The sequence below is a fragment of the Anguilla rostrata genome, chromosome 6 (assembly GCF_018555375.3).
Source record: "Anguilla rostrata isolate EN2019 chromosome 6, ASM1855537v3, whole genome shotgun sequence".
Taxonomy (NCBI): Eukaryota; Metazoa; Chordata; class Actinopteri; order Anguilliformes; family Anguillidae; genus Anguilla; species Anguilla rostrata.
The window spans coordinates 52,920,889-52,943,544 of NC_057938.1; the positions used below are offsets into that span (position 1 = coordinate 52,920,889).

At 50.3% G+C, this 22,656-nt stretch overlaps 1 protein-coding gene across 1 annotated transcript in view; it reads right to left on the reverse strand.

Annotated features, from left to right (window-relative positions):
* The window catches only part of utrn (utrophin), a 195,696-nt gene that overhangs the window by 17,704 nt on the left and 155,336 nt on the right, over positions 1 to 22,656 (reverse strand). The window contains exons 63-70 of the mRNA XM_064341251.1: positions 19,976 to 20,327; positions 16,799 to 17,006; positions 14,839 to 15,005; positions 11,996 to 12,107; positions 9,511 to 9,647; positions 5,194 to 5,232; positions 4,659 to 4,724; positions 3,080 to 3,145 (exon numbers count right to left, since the gene is read on the reverse strand). Coding sequence (XP_064197321.1) covers positions 3,080 to 3,145; positions 4,659 to 4,724; positions 5,194 to 5,232; positions 9,511 to 9,647; positions 11,996 to 12,107; positions 14,839 to 15,005; positions 16,799 to 17,006; positions 19,976 to 20,327 — 1,147 coding nt within the window. The remainder of the gene's footprint in view (positions 1 to 3,079; positions 3,146 to 4,658; positions 4,725 to 5,193; positions 5,233 to 9,510; positions 9,648 to 11,995; positions 12,108 to 14,838; positions 15,006 to 16,798; positions 17,007 to 19,975; positions 20,328 to 22,656) is intronic.

Genomic DNA, 22,656 nt, shown 5'->3' on the forward strand with positions numbered 1-22,656 from the left:
GGAAATGAAAGCCTGTTTTTGTTATTAAAGTGCTGTTATTGACTTGCCCAACACGGCTTCCTTTCGCAAAACGCGCTGCACTCTGAGCGCGGCCGTGAATCGCATTAGCATTAAAATCTGTTAGCGCGCGACTCACAAATATGTGTGTGACAGCGCAAGCGCAGCCACCTGAGTTATGCGGGCGCCGGTGGCCGACTCGGCTGAACATAATTCCCCAGACCAGCGGGTTTTTATTACATTGCAGGACATTCACTCAGCAGACGGGTCTTTATCCCGAGCGACTTAACAGAAGCGGGGGAACGTCGCCGTTCACTCTGAGGAATACAAAAAGTGCCGCGTCGGCACGGAGACACGGAGGAAGGGCCCCATTAAGAATCAACGCGTGTAAAGTTAGCTTATCTTTACGCGGCTTTAAGCTGTAACATCATTATCCCAGAAGGAAGTCTGAGAATGAAGGAAACGAGATGGGTACGGATGGCCTGGGGAGCTGTCTGTATCTGTATGTATTCCTCATTTAAATTACTCATTACATTATGCAGTATCAGTAAAGCACTCAGTATATAACCTAGAACTACAACACATATTTTGAATATAGATATCAGTGAAACTGAGCCATGAACACCATAAATAAGTTAGTAACCTCTATTAACCCATTAAGATGCAAGATCATAAATATGTGGTTAGAGTGTTCTTGACTGAACATTCTAATGCTGATGTCACAATCACTGCTGGTGACTGAAAGCAACGGAGTTCTAGAACATTCCAATAAACCTACTCTTCAAAGGGTTGAGTACGTAAGGTAGGCGTGGGGGAACCAGGATGCAGTCTGCAGAAGCCAGTCTACAGTCCACCCCCGGGGGCGGGCAAGGGGACCGGCTGTCCGGACCGCCGTGGGGAGGACCATCCCACCGCCAGGGTCCGTACCGCACCAGATTAAGCCGGTAGGTCAGTGTAGCGCCTGCCTACCCTCTCCCTCGTCAGCTACAGAGCTCGGAGCACGAGCGCAGGTGCATGCGATTAGGCACTCCGAAATGGGGAGTAAAAGAGGGAGACAGCATCAAAGAAAATGGATTCAGAGCAGGTGTTGTACATGAAACGCTAACCTGCCAAAAGCAAAGCTGATACAAAAAAAAAAAACTAATTCTCAGGGCTCATTACAAAAGGAACAGAAATCTGTTGTTTCCCCTCTCATCCGGGCTGGCCAGGCTTCTGAGCATTAAGCCTGACGCGCCGCGGCGGGATTCCTAATTATTTCAGCTGTTTTGCTCGGGATCCTTCGCCCCGCGCTCGGTTGGCGGGTTCGCGTGCTCGCTCTCCGAAAGCGCTCCGGCTGGGGGGGGGGGGTGGGGGGGTTCGGTTCTCGCTGTTCCGCGCGCGGGTTTCCTGAGGTGAGGGAGCCGAGCGGGGGCCTTCCGGTCAGGGCTCTGCGTTAGCATTTTTTCCCCCCAAGGAGCGCGTGTGCTCCTGAGTTGAAAAATTTAGAAGCACACTAACACATCCCAAATTAGTAGATGTCGCTCCTAAATTTTTTTCCCCAGTTGGCACACACACCGGTTTTCAGGCGCAGATGCTCCTAAAATGGGAGCTCTGTGGGGCCCCGCTACAGGTAGGAGGGCGACCCGACGACCGCAGCACAGAGCCGTCAGAACCCCCACGCGTTAGTCATCCCGCCTTCGCCCGAACGCTCGCGGCGGCGCGGTTAACTCGATCGGTTCCGCTCCGGCGAGCTCAACCCGCTGCGCGGTCGGGGAGGGGGGGGGGTGCGTGCGCACCCACACAAGGGGTGGGCCTAGGGAGGGGTGGGGACACGTCAGTTCCTGAATTCCACCGCTGCTGCTCTGCTCCAGTCGTTCACCCGATCCGTCGTTTTATCTGGATTTCCTGAAAAGCTCATGAGCTGAAAAGTGTTCTCACGCTCCTGCAAGAGATGTGGCTTCCACCACCGCCGTCTCAGCCTCAAAGTGAACCAGCACAGCCGCATGCTGATAACTGCCTAATCGATCCGCGGGCGATCGATGGAAAAACACACGTCGGCATTCGCGCCGGCCCTCAAGGAACGGGCCCAGATCCTTCTCCTGGACTTTAATTAACAAACGATTTCACCCACGGCGGGAAAACTTTGTCTCAAAAATCACTTCCGGCTTAATTAAGAAAAATGGCTTTTCCGTGTGCTCAAGGATAAATAATGTAAAAATGTGTGTAATTTCCAGGGAACAACCCTATTTGCTCCCGAATTATTTGGGGCAACGTAGACAAACGCAGTAACGTTATCCAGGAGTTCCAAAGACTGAAGAGCTGGGCCCTCCGCACTTCTCTTTGTCTCTCCAGAGAAAGCGTTTGTTTTTCTCTCTCTCTCCATCCCACCTCCGCACTACCAGCACGGCTCATCCTCCACGAGGCTGTAATTACAGACCGGCTGTCTGTAGCTCCAGCGGGGCATTAATCTACTCTGGCAGCCCGAGCGAAAGTGTTCAAGTCTGAACTCGGCAGCCAGAGCGGAGCGTTCAATCAATTCGATACCATCGGGGTGAGACGTTAACCGCCACTCCGCCCCCCGTAGTCCCGCCCACACACCCGTTCGGAGGCGGACGGAGGACCTTCGCGGACAGCGGAACGGCGGGCACGGCCACCCCTCCCATTTCTGCTCTCTTCCTGCCCCCCCTTCCAAATACTCATTACCCCTTATTTTCTCCCAGTGAAATTAATAATGCCTGACTCCCTCCCCAAAGCATAAACCGGTCCCAACGACATAAACCAGTCAAATGAGTCATTTTGACCACTCCCACATGAGTAAACCCCTCCCCCCTATGTACAAGCCCCCCCCTTGTCTAAACCTCTCCCCCATTTGCAAACAACTCCCCCAATGTGTAAACCCCTCTCCTGATGTATAAACCATTCCCCCTTTGTGTAAACCCATCACTCTATGTGTAACTTCCTCCCCCTGTGTGTAAACCCCTCCCCCTTTGTGTAAACCTGTCCTCCGGTATGTAAACTCCTCCCCATATGTGTAAACCCCACCCCCTATGTGTAAACCCCTCCCCCTTTGTGTAAACCCCTCCCATTTGCAGAGAAGACTTACACGCTTCCAGTCGCGGAGCTGCTGTCTGTCGGCAGAGAGCCGTTGGACCTCTCCATCTGTGCCAACCTGCGAAGGGGAGACATTAATCTGACAGAGTAAACGAGGGTGTGTGTGTGTGTGTGTGTGTGTTGGGGGGGGGGGGAGGAGAAGGGGGGGGAGATGACACGAGAACAAACGAATCCAACGTCAAACGTGTTGGCGCCGTTCGAAAACACCTGCAGCAATTTCGCCCCCGTAACATTGCTGCCATGGCTACTGCAGATGGGTGTCCGGACTAAGTGAACCTCTTAACGTGAAAAGCCAGGCAGATGCTAACACAAAACGAGAACCGATGTCATACCACTCGCGCGCAATCCAAACACAAGCCAACGCATGCAATTCTCCATTTTAGCGTTCGCTAAACCCAGTGACCTCAACAGGAGTCTACTGAATGGGGTGTCTAACTCCATGCTTTGCTTGTGCCGATAGATCTGTACCGACAGCAAGCAGAGATGTGAACCGCACACAAAAGGAGAAGAAAAAAAATGGCCTCACTTCAACACTTCTCACATTTTAATTTAACACGAGCATGCAAAGCACTGACCCCCTACAACCACACAGCAGTTCTAACTGGTTTACACACTGTATGCCGCTTTGAACATTGTACTAGCGTGAAATAGAAGTGCTCGGTTAATTTTGTACTTGACATACGCATATGATGGTGGCTCAAAATATATAGGTCTGAGGAACCCTTAAAAAATCTTCTTAATCATGCGGTAATATTCTTTTAAGGTGTTTTTTTATGGTTTTCCAGTTAATAAGGAGTTAAAAGTTCCCAAAATGTACCATTGGGCACAATGTACCCACAAATAAGAATCCAGTGGACTACAGAACGCTGGCGAAAAGGCCAAAAATGACTGGATGAAGATGTTACATAAAGGCCTGTTTTCTCTCCACCACCGTGCAGTATGTACAAACAGTGCAGCCCTTATGCTATAGATATTCGCTGGTACCACTGATAGGCTTATGCTGTTACATTCTGATAGAGCAAAAAGACTAGCGCTCAGCCAATCTGTTGTACTGTACATCTGTGAATCCAGCAGTCAGGATTGCTTAGACAAGCCCGGCCTAGACAAGACATCTGTTGTGAAACAAAGTTAACCGGTTGATTGGCACCAGATCAACACAGATATCCTGCTCACACGCTGCCTTAAATTAACTCCTGCTCAGGGATGTGGCCTCCCCCTTCCTGACTGGGTCACGTACAACTCTTTTTACGCTCATTTGATTGTATTTTTGCGTAGACTGCGTTGTTGCCATTCTCGTTTGTGTTAGTGCTAATCAGTTTAACCTACAGGGTCCAAGTTGAACTGTGCGGTTGTTCCGCACTTGAACGTACTCTCTAGGTTTTCACACACTTGTTCCTGGTTATGGTTATACACTTTGTTGTACGTCGCTCTGGATAAGAGCGTCTGCCAAATGCCTGTAATGTAATGTAATGTAATGACTCATGACCTGCTGTTTCATCAGTGAGTAAAGCACAAGCGGAGGGAGGGAATGTCTCCCCCTACAGGACGGGGTGGAGAATTGCGGTCGGTACCTGCTGGCGTACTGCTCTATCCTGGAATGAGTGTCGTCCTGCGAAAGCTGAGGAGACTGGGAGAGCCTGGGGTGGGCGGGACAGAGAGCAATGGACAAACTCAAACAGTCGCTATGGAAACGGCAACAGACAAAAAAACAAAAGCCCGGCGCATTCCAGTGTACGTTCATCTATGTGTAACTCATCAAATGCATTTGGTGAGTTAGCAGATCGCTAAAATTGAGTAATTAAAACTGCGTTGGTGAAATGAAAAAAAAAAGAGCAACACTCTTGTGATTTGGTGGGTTAGTCGATATTAATGCTGCATAAATTCAGGCCAGAGTGCATACATTGAAAACAAACAATCAAATGAAAAGAAAAAAAGTATTTCAAAGACTGGATGATCAAGCAGTGTTTGTTAGTGCCAGCCAATGCAAACGACGTGAATCGTAAAATATGGAGGAAGAGAGAGCAGCAGGATAGGGGCGTGCAATGAGCATGCTCAGAGGAAGTAGAGGTAGGGGTGGGGGGTGGGGGTGGGGGTGTCGATACTCACTCATACTGCTCTGGACACATGCTGATGAGCGTGACAGGGCTGTAAGAGAAACGGTTTAAGGGGGGGGGGGGGCGGAGGAGAAGAGGAAATCACAGGACAAAATATTTAGGGCCACTCCACAAAGGGATCAGAGCCAACACAACCAGAGGCAAGCCTGGAGGATAACGAAACAGGGGTACGACTGTTGTGACATCATCATCATTATGGTGGAACTCAGAGAGCAGCCAATCACAGAGTACATTCATAACGACCAAAAGAATAACATTGACGGTGATTGGTGGATACTACTTCCTGGATCGCCAACAGGGATAGTGAGAAAACACACTCGTTTCACCATCACGTTTTTCTGTTGGTGGTTACCACCAACCCTTCCTGATTGGTGGAGGTCCTCTGCGTTTTCAAGGTGATGATACAACTGTCCATCCTTATTTTATTATCTCTATCTGCCAGGTAATCAGGTGTGGCCAACAGGAAGGGTTTACAACGATGCACAGGACTCCCAAACAAACACCGGTTATCGGCGGCTAGCCTCATATCGACGGAAGCAGCACAATCTGCATAAGGACGCCAACGGTATTCTGAGAACTCTCCCTCCCCAAAAAATCATTTGTTTTTCTCGAACTGTCTGACTCTCGTCAGAATATGGACCGTGCTTAGATTCGGCATCGGCTAATGCGATTTAATTTCCCGGGAACGGTTGTTGATGAAAACTCGTAGCTATTCTTAGATGCATAAGAAATGGCATTTGCCATCGTTCCAAAATGATCACGGTCAGAATCCGTTCCGTGGCCTATAATTCCATTTATTTTCTCATATCTTATCAAAATGACTCTATTTTTTACCGTGCAAGGAAGGATGAAAGTCCGTTAATATGCTTCCGAATTTTAATGAGTCTAAACATAGGCTTGAAAGCACGAGCGCCTTCTCTCTTTTTTTGAAAAGGAAAACATCGAGATGTTAAAGATAATTGTTTTGGAGATTAGGATAAGACGATTTCTTGTTTCGGACGAGCGCGACGGTAGGAACACGGCCGCCCTCGTCATTGGTATGCAACGAACAGCACGCGCACTCTGCTGGAACGATGTTCCGCGTCTCCGCGGATGATTTCGATTTCATCAGATAATTCGGGAGAGTGAACAACCGATCTATTTAGGAGTCCTGTGCCCGCGTTAGCCCACTGGGAAACAACACTTCAGCTGTTACACAACTTTTTTTTTTTTTTTTTTTAAACAAGAGTGCAGCACAATATTAAATCCGCATTCAATGTTTACGGGGAGTTATTTAATTTTTTTTTTCTGGGTAACCTCAAAAAGTACTTGCATTCTTGTAAAAAAAAGAAAGAAAGAAAAAAAGACAAACAAATAGGTCAAAGGAAGAAGAGCAGAGGGTATTTATTCTGAAAAATGCTGCTGTACACAGACAGCGCAAACAGCCCTGCTGGTGTCAGCGGCTTCTTTGCATCCATCAGGATAAACCTCGCATGAACATCCAGGTTACGGGAATAATTAACAGGTTTTTATTAAGACTTAATGCAACCTATATCAACATCGCGAGGCCATGGAGACAGCTCAGCTAATATATTTAACATATGTTGAAAGTAAACAGAAAGCAGTTTTTTTTTTTGACTGGTGTAACTCTATAAATCTACTCACATTCCAGTCAGATTTATTTCAGTTCTGTCAAGAATTTGGATAGGTGCACAGACAGCTGTCCGTCCCGTAACATAATATATATATATATATATAAATAAATAGATAAATAAATAAATAAATTTCTAACTGACAGCAGCCCTAGGCTGGAGGCCTTACTGCAGACAAGTTTGTTATCTCGCGTTACGGTCAAACCGAAAACAAGAACAGAAGCCCCCTGATATCGGGGGAAATAGGACGAACATGACTTATTCCATCTGTCATCTCCCGTGACTCCTCTAACAACAACAACAAGCCCATTCCGGTCTCGAGAGAGAGAGACAGAGGGTGGGGGGGGAAGAGAAAGAGAGAAGGGAAGAGGGAGAAAGAGAGTAAGAGTGAGACAGAATGGGAGAATGAGAGAGAGAGAAAGAAAGTGTGAGAGAATGAGAGAGACAGGGGAAGAGAGAGACAGAATGGGAGGGAGATGGAGAGAGAGAGGGGAGAGGAAGAGGGAGAGAGAGAAACGCAGAGAAACCAGAAGTGCTCGTGTGAATGAAACTCCAGCAACTTCTCAACAAAAAAAAAAGAGAGTTTTTAAGGGCAAAGAACATTCTGCCTGAAAACCTGACAAAAATACAGCAGCCAGCCAGCCAGACACTATCTGACTCGCTTCATTACATATGTCCTTAAAGTTTTATATGACGCGAGAACAACAACCACAACCACAAAATCAATAATAAAATAAAATACGTGGCATCTTAAGACATCACGTCCTTGCTTCTTCAGACTCCCCCACTGAGGGGGTGGGCCGCAGTCTATAGTCGACACAGCTTTACCTCCGTCTGGGGGGAGGAGGAGGGTGGGGTGTTGGGGTGTTGGGGGGGGGTGGTGATTGAGGCGCTCGCTATATGCAGAGAGCACCATATGCTTAAAGGAAGAACTCATTAGCTTTGCGATGTAGCAGCCAGGCGGGCTAAACACTCCATCTGCCCGGCGACGCGTTTAACGGCACCTCCCACGTCTCCGCCTGTCGTCTTAAAGGTTCCATAAACCGCTCTGGGGGCCGACGGGTGGGGGGGGGGGGGGGGAGGTAACGGCTGAGCATTTTAACGCTCGCGGGGCTACGCGAAAGCTATCAGACGCTCTTTCTCTCTCTGTGTGTGTGGAACCCGGACGAGGGCAACAGCATCCGCCTTCGCAAAACAAGGCGAGAGAGCGGGAAACCTAATCGAGCACCGATCTCGGCAATTAGGCCGTTAACTGAAGGAGGAAGCCGACGTAATGGAACACGACTCCGATCTGTCCCGCTCATCGTGCGATATTAAGGGGCTGTTCCGTTATTTTTCCGAGCTCGTCGAGCGTGCAAATTAATCGTCTCACGCAACGCCTGAACATCGGGTGCGGAAAACAAAAGTCGTGCTTTAAAAAACCTTGAAATCCTTAGATTTAGACTTAGTTTAGCTTCTGGACTCCTTCAGACCCATGGCTGACAGAGCACCAAGAATGTTCAACGAGGAAAAAAACCAAAAATGATGTCTACAACCATTTTTTTCGTATACACAAAGCAAGCAGTTATTTTCAGGAGAATGCTTTGCATAATGCAAGACCTGCATGATAAAAATTACACCACATTCCTCCGAGCACTGGGAACCTGGAGCTCATGTGACCTAATTCATGCAAAACAACAACAAAATGGGGTTTGCCTGGGCATCCTTTATCCCAAATGGTGAGATTCCTGATGCCCGATTGGTCAGGTAACCCTGAGAGCCAAAACCACTGTCGTGCACAGGGACGCCATTGCTGTCACTTCCCTTACTGCCTACAACTAATGGTGGGGCTTACTTTAGCACAGCTGCTAATTGTATAAAATTTATCTCGTAATTGTACAAAATTGATCCCGTTACATTATTCCTTATCAATTAGTAATCGCATAGGAGAGGAGAACAGATCTGCCTAAAATGATACGGCTTTTTGGAGCTCATAATTAATTCATAGTCGTTTTTAATTAAACATATGTGTTAATTGGACTTTAATTACAGGGAGGGGATTAATTGAGATCCGTTTTTCCCCGTTGCTCTTTGCTGCGGTCAATTCAAAAGGTTTGCAAGCCCCGCCCCTTAAAATGCGTCCACTTATTATTCACAGAAAAAAAACAGAAAAAAAAAACGACATTTACTTACTACTAAGATGAAAAACGACCCCCAGAAACGGCAGATTGGGAAAATAAAGGCTGAACAGCGTGAGCCGTCAGTGCGATGAAAGATAGCTTCTGGACAGGAGCTGAGGGAACCCTTTTGGGGCTGGTGGGTGTGTGGGTGGGGGGGGGGTGTGTGTGGGGGGGGGGGGTTGTAATTTATGGCTTGTTTATAATGTCAAATCTGAGAAGTGCTCGAACCGTGGAGAGAGAGAGAGAGAGGGAGAGAACGGGAGGAGAAATAACTCTCCTTCAAAAGGGCTGCGGCACAAGCAGGCGGGGATCTGCATAATGAGATTCCACTTAAAAACCATTACGGCAATTTATGTTTATTTTAATGGGAGCCATAAATCTAGCGCCTATAGCGAGGGGGGGGGGGGCTACCGGCGGCGGCGGCGGCGAAGGATGGAACGCCGAGCCTCAGCGTTCTGACGTTAGCACGACGAGGTGGAAGAGGCGGGGGTGCGGACCGCCGTTTTCGGGCAAACTTACGTCTCCATGTTGTCGCCCTCCAGGACCGTCTGGACCGGCAGGTAGCCCAGCCGCGGGTGCTTGGCGAAGTACTTCTTGGAGCGGAACTTGTTCTTCAGCACCTTGGTGAAGTCCCGCATGTCCTCCCCAGAGGTCGTCTGAAAAAAGGCGGGAACAGCAGATTAACGGCGTTTAACGGAAAAAAAACTTGCGCTCTCTGGCTCGGGCCGAGGATAAAAAAAATCGCTTTTAAAATTTCGCCACGGATTACATTACAAGCATTTAGCGGACGCTCTTATCCAGAGCGACTTGCATTGTATCCATTTATACAGCTGGATACATACTGGAGCAACGCAGGTTAAGTACCTGGCTCAAGGGTACAACAGCAATGTCCTAACCAGGGAATCGAACCTGCGACCTTTAGGTTACAAGACTGACTCCTTAGCCATTATGCTACACTGCTGCGATTACCCAGCACATCGGTGCGGGCAGGGGGTGGGGGTGGGGTGGGAGGGGTTAGGGGGCTTCTGGCAATTCCGCAGCTGGCAATTAAGGGAGCGATACACCATCGCCAGAGTGTATTCACAGCAGTGTTAAAAGACGTGAGTTTAATGACGCTCCCTTCAGTCCTTCGGTGCATAGAGTTATTGCTTAGTCCGTTCTTGCGCTGCAGCCTCCCGCTGCGAGCTCCTTCAGGCGACTCCCGGGGGGCTAGCGCATTAATAACAGACGCGTTTGCTAGCGCCTTCGCCGCTCGCGGCTAGCACAGGCCAGCAGGACGAAAAATAATTATATTCGCCTTTCGAAAACGGCCTCGCCAAATTGGGAACGCCATTATAAGTTCTCCGGTGCTCCTTAGCGGGATGATTTGTGGAATATCAGAGGAAGGAGAAAAGCCGCAGTACCCGCCAAGGGGGACCCGGGGTCGTCCAAGGGCGCGAGGCCAACAGGGCGGATTCTGGACAGCGCCCCCTGGTGGATGCGGCCCCCCGCGGTTGACGCAGGCTAGGCATACGGTTAAATGGACCCAAGGGTCTCTTGATCTCCCTGACATACTTCCAGATGCAGAACCCCTCCTTTTTTAAAAATCTTACTTGATTTTTGGGGGTTCGGGTCCTGGTTTCTGCCCAATTTTTCTCCCACTTTCTGCTGTTAAGCGTCTTTGCTACAGCTTCTCTCCGTAAATATATAGCACTATTCAAAATAAAGTTTAACTGAATTGAACCCCACTCTGAAGCTGAGAGTGCTCGTCTTAATGAGGAGTTGGATTTGTGAAGAGGCTGGAGCCATTAAGACAATGAAACACCCCGAAAAAAACAAGGATGTTTTTGCCAGTGTGCGCCGTGACAAAACGTGGGTGTGAATCCGGGGTGGGAATTGATTAGAGAATTAAATGGAAATTACAGTTATTTGCAGCAAAAGTATCCTAGGACTCGAAACCAAACAACAAAGGCATCAGAAATAAGTGTTATTTCCTGACAAGATTGAAATGTCCCCGTTTTGTAGCTAATGTAATTACAGTCGCTCGTTATTTCCTTGTGTTCTTTCTCCACCGCGGGTTTGGTTCCCGTCCTAAAATAATGGCCCATTTTTCAAAAACAAAAACAGCGCGGGTAATCAGCAACAACACTTTCAGGTCACCGGAGGTGAACCTCATTTCCGCGTAACACTCGCAGTCCCAGCGTCCCAAAAGACACCGCGCTGGGTTTTCATAAATCTACACTCCTGCACCACCCGGAATGAAAGGAAAACGAACCCAACACTGTCACCAATCAAACTGCGATGGAGACCAGCAGGGGTCGCAGCGGTGGTCACAGTGGAAAGGGAGAGGGGGACGGACGGACAGACAGACAGTCCAGGACAGTCCTACCCAACGTCGCAGTTACCCCCGGTAACATTCGCCACGTCTTGTTATCATCGGTTACCACGGTAACCGCACAATTAAAACACAATGAACAAAATGAAATGCAGTTTACCAGGGCACTTCGCTATATTTGTTAAAAGGTTTTCTGAGTTCCACTTTCAGCACGTTTAGGTAATACTGGAAATTTTCCACCATTTTTTTGTAGAAAAACAAAATGAGTAGTTTTTTAGTTTGCTTTAAAGAGTGTCAAATTCTGTCGCCAATTATACTCAGCTCTCAGTGGGCATTATGCGCAGGCACTATGGTTTTGTTTTTACCAGTTCCCTCTGGGTACACTGGTCTTATTTTAATTAGTTAATTAGTAGTGGCTTTTAATTTGGCAAAACAGGCTCCTGTGTCTCACTCTGGCACTGCCTCCTGGTGCATTGGTGCCTCCCACTTTCTGTGTCCAATCAGAACCGTGGCAGTGGAGATTGTGGCCAGGGGCTCCTGGAGACGGCACGTGATTGGCTACGGTTACACACGGGGAGGGAGGAGGCGGGCAGGTGTAGGTGAGAGGGCAGTTTTAGGTGTGAAGGGGTAGATGGGTAGGTACAGGTGTAGGCGGCGGGGGGGGGGGGGGGGCAGTTTTGGACCACTCACAGGGGTGCAGTACTCCACCATGGGGTAGTTGAGCTTGTGGCCCTTGGCGGTGCGTCCGGAGAAGAAGCAGCTCTGGCAGACGTCGTAGTTGAAGTGCTTCAGACTGCGGTACCTGCGGAGACAGGGGTACAGGTGTTCACCGTCCACACCTGCGTGACCTGCACCACCGCTAACACCTTCACACAATACACAGCGTGACATCACAGCGCATTACATCACATTCCCAGAGTAGACGCTCTTATCCAGAGCAAACTTCTGAAGCATCAGGGCTACTCTCAGGAATACAAAGAAGTTCAAAGGCACTTAAGACTCATCTATAATTAATACGAGTAAAGCCAGCCAAAACAAACTTCACAATTAGCATTGTAAACAAAAAGCAAATGCCGCTGCATGGCTAACCCATCTTTACACAGCCACAGCCATAACAGTATTAAATGTTCCCAAAAGGAAATCCGGAAACAAAGAGGATCAATATTGCAGTCTGAGGAGCAGAGGATGGGCAGGGTTTCTGCAGGGGGGGTGGGTGGTGGTGGGTGGTGTGTGGCAGTGCAGAACAGGAGATGTGATAAAGAAGTGCGGGGGGGGGGTGTTCAGGCACCCCTACATAACAGAGTCACGCCCCAAAAACAGTACTGACATTACATTTCTGCATCTCTATAACTTGTCACTGAAGGCTTCCTCACTGACTATTCACTCCTAACATCCCTATCATGGGAAATATCATTTTTTAATCACCAAAGTTTTTTACAGCTAGGCGGGACAATAGATCCTGGTGTTGTAACCGTTTTCTTTAACATAATTTAGGCTATTGCTTTAGAGACAAGAGACATGAGAAGAAGGTTAATGAGAGACTAGAAAACAAGCTTCCAGTAATTCTCATTAATGTAGGGAGAGCTGGTGCGTTAGCTGGATATGCTACACCAGTGCCCCCTTATGAGGTCTTAATGATAGCGATGGACACTGGGTGCATATTTATTCACCCTTTAGCCCTTTAAAGAGTAAAATGTTTTTTTCCTAAATTCAAAAGTCAGTGTTCTAGAACTCCATTGCTTTCAGTCACCAGCAGCGACTGTTACATCAGCATTAGAATGTACAGTTACGAACATTCTAATCACACATTTATGACCTCACATCTTAAAGGATTAAAGCGGGGTTCCAGAGAGCCATCAGGGGGCTGCTGGGATTTGTAGTTACTCATCACTTATACTGACCAGCTAGAGTAGGTGATTACACAGGTGAGCCACCTCTCCATTTTCCCAGGTATGAACAGCGATTTGAGTTAAAATGCTCTCTGGGACGACGGATGAGGGCCCCCCGATTTTAAAAAACGCTCGGCGAGGAGCGGGAACGTGCGCATTAGTGTCTCCGTGTAATGGCGGTGTCGGCCATATAAAGCGCGCAGCCCGCGAAGCTCGCCGCTACGCCACACTCTTCATCTCCAGCCCGGCAATCCATCACTGACACGCTGCCAAAGGTTTCCGTTTTGTCAAAACGTCGACCGGAATTTATCTCCCTCCCCCCCCACCACCCAACAACCACCCGACCCCCCCCACCTCCCCTACCCACCCACCCAGAAATAAAGAGGACGCTCCTGAACAAATGCATTGTATCAGAGACAGAGAGAGAGAGGAAATGTGTTAACAAAATCAGCCATTTTGTTTCACTCGCCTGTCATAAGGAACATCGTTAGTTCACACAGACACACCTGGGGGGGATGTGAGTGCTGACGGACTCACTCATCACAGTGAAGAGCCGGAATGGCCCCCCCCCCGTCTGAAACCCCACGCATGTGCCCCCCCACCCCCACCCAAAGGCCACTTACGCAGGACTGCATCGGCTGGCTGCTGACATTTAGATGAATGACTGGCCTTTGGAGGCGTGGCCTTCTCCCCGGCCCCAGGAGGGGGCCAGGCGTGGGCGTGTCAGTGCCCCGGGTACACACAGAGATCACAGCGCAAATGGCATCCTGCTGAGGCGCGCGTGTGTGTGTGTGTGTGGTGTGTGTGTGAGTGTGCGTGTGTGTGTGTGTGTGTGTGTGCGGGGTGTGTGTGGATGTGAGTGTGTGCAGTGTGTGTGTGTGTGTGCGGTGTGTGTGCGCAGGGTGTGTGTGTGTGTATAGTGTGTGTGAGTAGTGTGTGTGTGCGGTGTGTGTGCGGTGTGTGAGTGTGTGCGTGTGTGTGTGCGCGGTGTGTGTGTATAATGTATAGTGTGCGTGTGTGTGTGTATAGTGTGTGTGTGTATAGTGTATAGTGTGTGTGTGTGTGTGAGTAGTGTACCTGAAGCCCACTATGGGACACTCCTTGCAGATGGTGCACTTGGCCTGGTGCTTGGCTGTGTGTGCGTGTGTATAGTGTATAGTGTGTGTGTGTGTGTGTGTGTGCGTGTGTGTGCGTGTGTGTGTGTATAGTGTGTGTGAGTGCCATACCTGAAGCCCACTATGGGACACTCCTTGCAGATGGTGCACTTGGCCTTGTGCTTGGCTGTGTGTGCGTGTTATGTATAGTGTGTGTGAGTAGTGTACCTGAAGCCCACTATGGGACACTCCTTGCAGATGGTGCACTTGGCCTTGTGCTTGGCTGTGTGTGTGTGTGTGTATAGTGTATAGTGTGTGTTAGTGCCGTACCTGAAGCCCACTATGGGACACTCCTTGCAGATGGTGCACTTGGCCTGGTGCTTGGCTGTGTGTGTGTGTGTGTATAGTGTATAGTGTGTGTGAGTAGTGTACCTGAAGCCCACTATGGGACACTCCTTGCAGATGGTGCACTTGGCCTGGTGCTTGGCTGTGTGTATGTGTATAGTGTATGTGTATAGTGTATAGTGTATAGTGTGTGTTAGTGCCGTACCTGAAGCCCACTATGGGACACTCCTTGCAGATGGTGCACTTGGCCTGGTGCTTGGCGGTCTCGGCGGCGGCGACGCGGTGGAGGACTGGCAGCCACACCATGGACTGCGGCTCCAGATGCATCCAGTCCACAAACTGCCGCGGCTGCAGCTCCACCTTATTGGTCACCTGGAGACAAGGGGGGGGCGGGGCCAGGGGGGGGGGACAGAGGGGTGCACGGTCAAATCCGTTAATCTTGGCCAAAAAAATAAAAATAAAATAAAATAAAACCTGTCACCAGAAAACGATGTCGTTCTTTATCTGCCCCTGGCACAACCCCCACCCCCCCCCCCGCCCCCCACAGTTCCCGAGCCCAGGACCCGCTTAATGACCAAAGACCTTGAGCGTGACACTGTATTAAATCCGCCTGCGTCTCAAACCGAGCCTAACATATGCTGAATTATGGGATGGAGTTTAACTGCCGCACTAAATTTTAACGGCAGGAGGATATCGTACGGTGGGGAACTTTTTTTGGGGGGTTTTTTTTTTGGCGGCCCCGTCTCACCTCACGCCAATGGGGGGGGGGGGTAAGACGAGATAAACGGGGGTCGGTGAAGATGGCCTCCGACACGCGGAGAGAGAGCGATTACATTACCCCCCCTCCGCCCCCCGCCGTCAGATCCGAAATGTCCTGAGGAGTGCGATGCCCCCCTCCCCCCCCCCCCCCCCGTGTGAGACACACTTTTATCTCGGCAGCCCCCCACCCCTCCCCCCACCCTCGAGGTCACGAAGCAACGTTTTCATCCGCCTGTGTCGCCGCCATCACAGAGCTGTCACCCCTCTTACAGATCGGGCGCACGCCAGACGCCACGCCCCTTTCTCCTCTACGCGTCATCCGCGAGTCGCAGGGACAGACGTGGGAACGAGTTCCGGGGGGGCGCGAGATGGGCGCAGTCAGTGACCGGGCGGAGAGGTCTAACGCGCGTCCTTTTGAACTTTTCGCCCGTTCCGAACGTCACCTCGGGCCGCACTTCGAACAGGGAGCATATTTCTTTCTCGGGCGGCGAGAGAAAATTGCCGGAATTTATTGCATCCGAATTTAATTCCGGGCGGAATTTATAGCTGATGAAACAAGTGAAGCGCTGTGAGGGGGGGCGGGAGGCGGGGGTGGAGGGGGTAGGGGGGTGTGAGTGGGTGTTTGAGCTCTGAGATTTGAACGCGATTTGCATATCAGGAGAAACGCTCACATGGTTCGTACCACCCCTTTTGTTTGACTGCATTATACATTCAGCTAATTATTAAATCATACAGTACATCAGTCATCCCTAGGGTATAGGCTGTAACGGCGTCCCTGTTCTGACTCTGACGGACTTCACATTCAATTTGTAAAATCTCTCTGGGATTTTTTTCCACCGTTCTTTATTCTCATTTTTTTTTATCCTGGAGAAAATCAGCATTTCACCCTGGATCGGAGCTCTAAGCCCACGGGTTTAGTACAGGTGGAATTCCTCCAGCTTTAACCGACAAACACGGACAATCTCTCAAACGGGGAGGGGTCAAGGGTCACCGTCGCCATGACGACTTGAAGGCAGAGCAAGCGAACGGGAAAAAAAGGTTCATAACTGCGATTTCAGGGACCAGGGAGCCGTCAAGATTAAAACCAAACTCAGCCAGAGATTGGTCCTGAAGTCTTCTGTGTAAGAACAGAAGACGAGGCTCGCCTTTTGTCAGGAAGATCTTTTCTGTTTAAGGAGCCCTCAGACTGACCCTTGGTGAACCCTTGGAGGAGCGCTCCTCGTCAGAGCCGCGCCTTTGGGCCACCAGCAGGGGGCGTTGCACTGTACGTGCGTGCTGGAAGCAGCTGTGGACGCTGGACTCCATGCTGCACCAGCAGGGGGCGCTGTAGTGTACGTACGTGCTGGAAGCAGCTGTGAACGCTGGGCTCGATGTTGCACCAGCAGGGGGCGCTGTAGTGTACGTACGTGCTGGAAGCAGCTGCGGACGCTGGGCTCGATGTTGCTCCCTCCGAAGGCCGCCACCTCGCCGAGCTGGCGCGGGATCTGGATGGCGTCGTGCAGGAGCAGCCCCAGCTGCCGCTGGTCGCAGGTGTCCCCCGGGCCCGCTACCTGCCGGAACAGATCTGCGGGAGGACAGGGAGGCGGGGCTTCACAAACCAGCTGGGGACGGATCCGTTACACCTGCGTTATGCAGTCATTCTGACCAAACAGTCACACACTCTCTCTCTCACACACACACACACATCCCAACCAAACGTCCACACACTCTCCCCTACACCTCATATACAGCTATATACACACTATCCATTGAAACGCACGTCCAAATACACAAACACACACTCAAAAACTCACACACACACACACACGCAGATGCACACGGCATGCACACGCACACACACACACACGCACACGCTCAAATGCTCATTTCCTCCCGTCCAGCCCAGCCACACGCTTCACGTCAGCAGTAACAGAACGCAGGCGACGAGCGGCAGGAAGCCGGTCTCCAGTCCCCCCCCCCGGTTGGCCCCGCCCCCTCGCGCCACGGCAACGCGGTTATTTATAGCGGCGTGTGGGCAGGGAGCCTTTGATCCGCGGGAATAACGCATCGCCGGCGGCAACGGCACCGAGGTCCATCCGTCTCCCGGGGCGACGCAGCCGACCGTTTAATTACTCATCAGGCCACCTCCACCTTACTCTCGCCCCCGCTCACGAAAACGAAAGGCCACTTCCACCCCAAATAAATATCCCATCCATCCATCCATCCGGTCTCTAACCGCTTAGTCCGGATCAGGGTCGCGGTGGCAATATCTCAAATATAAATATCTCACTTTCATTATTAGTTATTTATTATGTAATATATATCATATTACATTTTATAAGATTAAATAGCATAGTGAATTCAAGCCTTCATAATATCTGACAGTCCGCATAAGCACAGTGCATCTGCCCCAACTTAAGAACTGGCAGTAGATCAAAGCAATTTAAATCCACATTTCGAAATACATCAAAAGACAGGCTGGACACTTTAAAATGGTGCTGAGGTATCAGAAAAACTTCGCCCTTTATGAACCAGGCATCATGAAGACCCCCTGACCCCAATGCGTGAGTGTGACCGTCTGGCCCAAAAAGAGGGGGGGGGTGCGGGGTGGGGTGAGTGGCAGGCCCTGAACACGAGTGACCCCAGCAGTGCAGGAGAAATTAATTCCTGTCTGACCCCCTGATTGGGTGAGCAGGGCCCGGTCCTGGGCCCCGGCTGTAATCTTAAAATTAGTGGCCCGTTAACCGAGCCCCGGGCCTCATAAATCTCCCCCCCCCCCACCGCCCGCGTGAGAGGAACGAGGTCTGCGCCCGTCAGAGGAGCCGCGAAAAGAGGATTTATGCGCCGAGCCGGGGGGGGGGGGGGGAGAGGGAGGGAACAAACAGCTGTTTCCCTGCCGTCCGGGGACACCTTTGACGGTTGCGCGAGCCCCACAGCACCCTGTAGTACGCGTCGTTATTTATAGTCCTAAGTTCAAGCGAGGTTCGTTACGTGGGCGACCGTAAGACTCGTAGGCTGAGGCGTCTCAGCAGGCCGGACGAGGCTCAGACGGGGGGGCCTCTGAAGTTCCCGAAACGCGTGTCGGAGAGAGAGAACACCGCCGCGCGCTCTTCATCACCGCCGCTGCTTAGCGATCCCGCGGCGCTAATGACGCGAGCTCTGTCAGAATCGGGCTCGTCGCGCGGGAAACGCAAACACGTCTTCTTAACAACCGTCGCCGGAGGGGGGTCTGATGTCTTCTGAAAAAGGGGGGGGGTGGGGGGGGGGGCGGAACGGGTGTCGGTTCTGGGGTGCGGATACAGACAGATCGGGATTCAAAATCGCGTCGACAAGATGGTGGCAGGCGTGAAAGCCGCTGACTGGCACTTAAAAAGGGTCTGACAAGAAAATGTACAAATTGGCTGACTTCTCTTTCAACTGTCTGAGGATACAAGCTCAGACACAGGTTCTGCTCGGGTAACAGACTAGCACAGGGTACAAGCTCAGACACAGGTTCTGTTAGGCTAGCAGACTAGCACAGGGTACAAGCTCAGACACAGGTTCTGCTCGGGTAACAGACTAGCACAGGGTAGAAGCTCAGACACAGGTTCTGTTGGGCTAGCAGACTAGCAGGGTACAAGTCGGCACTGCTTTGCTTCGGTAACAGACTACACAGGATACAGCCAGCACAGCTCTGTTGAGGTAGCAGACTAGCACAGGGTACACTCAGACACAGGCTCTGTTAGCTGCAGACTGCACGGTTCAAGCTCAGACACGCTCTGTTAGGCTAGCAGACTAGCACAGGGTAGAAGCTCAGACACAGGTTCTGCTCGGGTAACAGACTAGCCACAGGTAAACCCAGACACAGGTCTTGGGCTAGCAGACTAGCACAGGTAGACACAGACACGTCGCGTACAATACAGGGTAAAGCTCAGACAGCTCTGTTGGTACACTGCAGGTACAGCTCAGACACAGCTTGTCGGTTATGGACTGCATTGTATTCTCCAGGTGCCCTGGGAGGACCGATCTACGACCGCCGGATCTTCGTGACTGGGCAGAAAGCAGGCAGGTCAGCCGGTTATGCATACCCCCCCCAGCATACAGCATAGTAGCACTCTCATGCAGATACGACTTGGAAGACAATGTACGAGAACACAGGTGATTTCACCTGAGTTTAAACTAATTAAAACAAATTAAATTAAGCAGTTAAAAATAATCCTGAGAACGAGCTTCGCAAGACCCATTTCTTTCTTCTTCTTTTTTAAAAAATCTTTTTACCACCTTCCCTGTTTGCGGTGCTCAAAATAGCCTACCTACCACTTCAGCACCGAAACCACAGCACTGCCGCTTCACACAAATGCACTTTCTATTAAGAGACCTGACAACAAACATCGACGGGCTATTGTGTGTGCGTTAGACGCGTGATTAACCTGTGCTGCGTCTGACACGAAGGTCCTCAGCTGTGTGAATGAACACTATTCTATTACTCCAAATAATTGCGATACGCATCCATACGCCGTACCGGCATTTAGCCTGCACTCTCACACAGACGCCTGCACATCTTTTATTCAACAGCAACAATTATCTGAAAAACCGCGTTATGCTAAATAATTTTCCCTGGTTACGGCCGCAGTTTGCAGAGCAAATACACACTAAAGATGACATGCGGATTGAGATTACAGCCTGTTATTCTGCTCTCCTGACTAGAACTCAGCGGCAACGTGAGCGGAAAATCGCGGTAAGACTGAGGAGGCGGGGCGTGGCGTGGTGCGTACGTGTCGTAGACGTTCAGCAGCCAGTTGAGGCACATGTCCACGCAGAGGGGCACGTTGACCAGGTCCTTGTGGTTCTGCTCCAGGCCGTCGTAGATGGTGGTCAGGCAGTTGATGACGTCGGGCACGTTGAGCAGCTGGGCGTTCTGCGTCAGCTTGTGCCGCTCGAAGGTGTTCTGGGCCACGTTCAGGTCCAGCAGGTCCACTGCAAGAGACGAACACCAACAGCTTCAAATCTCTTTCTGAGTCTCAGTCCCACTCTTAGTCTCAGTCAGTCTCACTCTCAGTCTGTCTCAGTCTCAGTCTCTCTTAGTCTCAGACTCAGTCCGTCTCACTCTTAGTCTGTCTCAGTCCCACTCTTAGTCACAGTCAGTCTCACTCTCAGTCTGTCTCAGTCCCGCTCTTAGTCTCAGTCAGTCTCAGTCCGTCTCACTCTCAGTCTGTCTCAGTCCCGCTCTTAGTCTCAGTCAGTCTCAGTCCGTCTCACTATCAGTCTGTCTCAGTCCCGCTCTTAGTCTCAGTCAGTCTCAGACTCAGTCCGTCTCACTATCAGTCTGTCTCAGTCCCACTCTTAGTCTCAGTCAGTCTCACTCTCAGTCTGTCTCAGTCCCACTCTTAGTCTCAGTCTGTCTCAGTCCCACTCTTAGTCTCAGTCAGTCTCAGACTCAGTCCGTCTCACTATCAGTCAGTCTCACTCTCGGTCTGTCTCAGTCCCACTCTTAGTCTCAGTCAGTCTCACTCTCAGTCTGTCTCAGTCCCACTCTTAGTCTCAGTCAGTCTCAGACTCACTCTCAGTCTCACTCTCAATCGGTCTCTCTCAATTCTCTCTCTCTCTCTCATTCTCTCTCTCTCTCTAACTGCGCGGTGAATATTAAGAAGGCCCGGTGAAATGGAACACATTTAGCCCCCCCCCCCCCCCCCCCCCCGCGCGGTGACTGTTCATTACGGTAATGCGGAAATAATGACACCGTCCCGTTTTCCAGAAACCGCCGGGTTTCAGAGATTTCACAGACGCCATCTTTCAAAAAAAAAAAAAAGGAAAAAAAAAACACGCACAGCACGTAATCGCAGCTCGGGAGCGACAGCCGGTCCATCATTTCAAAAAACAGGACATAAAAAAAGCACGGAACGATCTACATCGTATTTTACAAAAATGACTCAAAGTTCACGCTTACTCATGGGCCATAATCCCCCGTCCCGCCGCAGTCCCGGCACCGCTCTATTACCCCAGATGTCCTAAAACCCCCGAAAAAAATATTAAAAAGCAGCCGGGGAACGCGGCCCATGACTGTACAAACATTATCGACAAATGGGCTTTTCAGAAAATTGAAAACGCACCACGGAACTGATGAAATATATTTCACCAGCCAGCCCGGTTCTACATCACCCAGAAACTGCGTCAGCTCTGCAAGGGAATCAGTCATTCCGCCGGGTCCAAGTTTGACAGTACATAAGGCATTGGCAGGAACCCGATAATACAGGGGACAGGTACTCCGCAGGAACATGGTCCTGAGAGGTACAGGATGTCTATAGAGCGGGGTAGGTGACCCTGGTCCTGGAGTAACAGAGTTCCTTGTTCCTGGTTTTTGTTCCACCCAAACCCAAATCTACATAATTGTATGGATTACCAAGTTTAATGTACACAGGTGATCATGTGATGGAGGTACTTAGCATTGCACCATTCAGACTGTGAATGATCAGACTCAAACTTAACAGTCCATCAAACTCATGAGGTCAAATCAGAAACATCTCCGGCACTACAAGACCAGCGTTGCCTATCCCTGTGTAAGAAACTGGTCATATACAGGATATATCTGCATCAAGGATACAGATACAGGATATCAAGTATGGATATCTGCAAACTTGGTCATATACCAAACCAGATATTTTTAGGAACATGGTCATCAATGACGCAGAATACCTGCAGGAATTCTTTCTTTTTTTATGACACCTTTCATTAACCGAAATCTGGTCGGATGCTACACGCTGCAGATGCATCAGCAGGAACCTGGAATTACAAACATGCTCTCCATGGAAACCTGCGGAGCTGTGGTCCTCAGAGGGCTAAGTCTCCAGTCTTTAAGAGGACCTCCGGTCCCCCCCATCAGCAGCAGGACCAGAGCCTTCCATCCCTGCGGCGTTCTGCCATCGCACAGAAAGGTAAATACCAGCCACCGTCTCAGGCAGGGGACGGGGGGGTCTTTGGAGAGATCGCTCCAGCACGGCAATCCGAAAAAAAAAAAAACTCTTCACCCCGAGGCTGGATCCGTCTCCTGCCTCCTCCCATACTACTCAACGTCTGTCTGCCTGTAGAAACGATTCTCCTTTATTTCCCCACGTGTGTCGAGCGGGAATACGGGGGGGGGGGGGGTGGACGCGCTGCGAAATCCACTCGCTCTCTGCATTATGGAGCACCAGCAGTCAAACTCCTGAACCCCCCCAACGCCCCCCCAACAACGAGACCAAATCCCCGACTTAACCCTTCAACAGGAAAAAGGGGTTTGCGCCTTTTAACTTCCAAGACAAGACGAGAA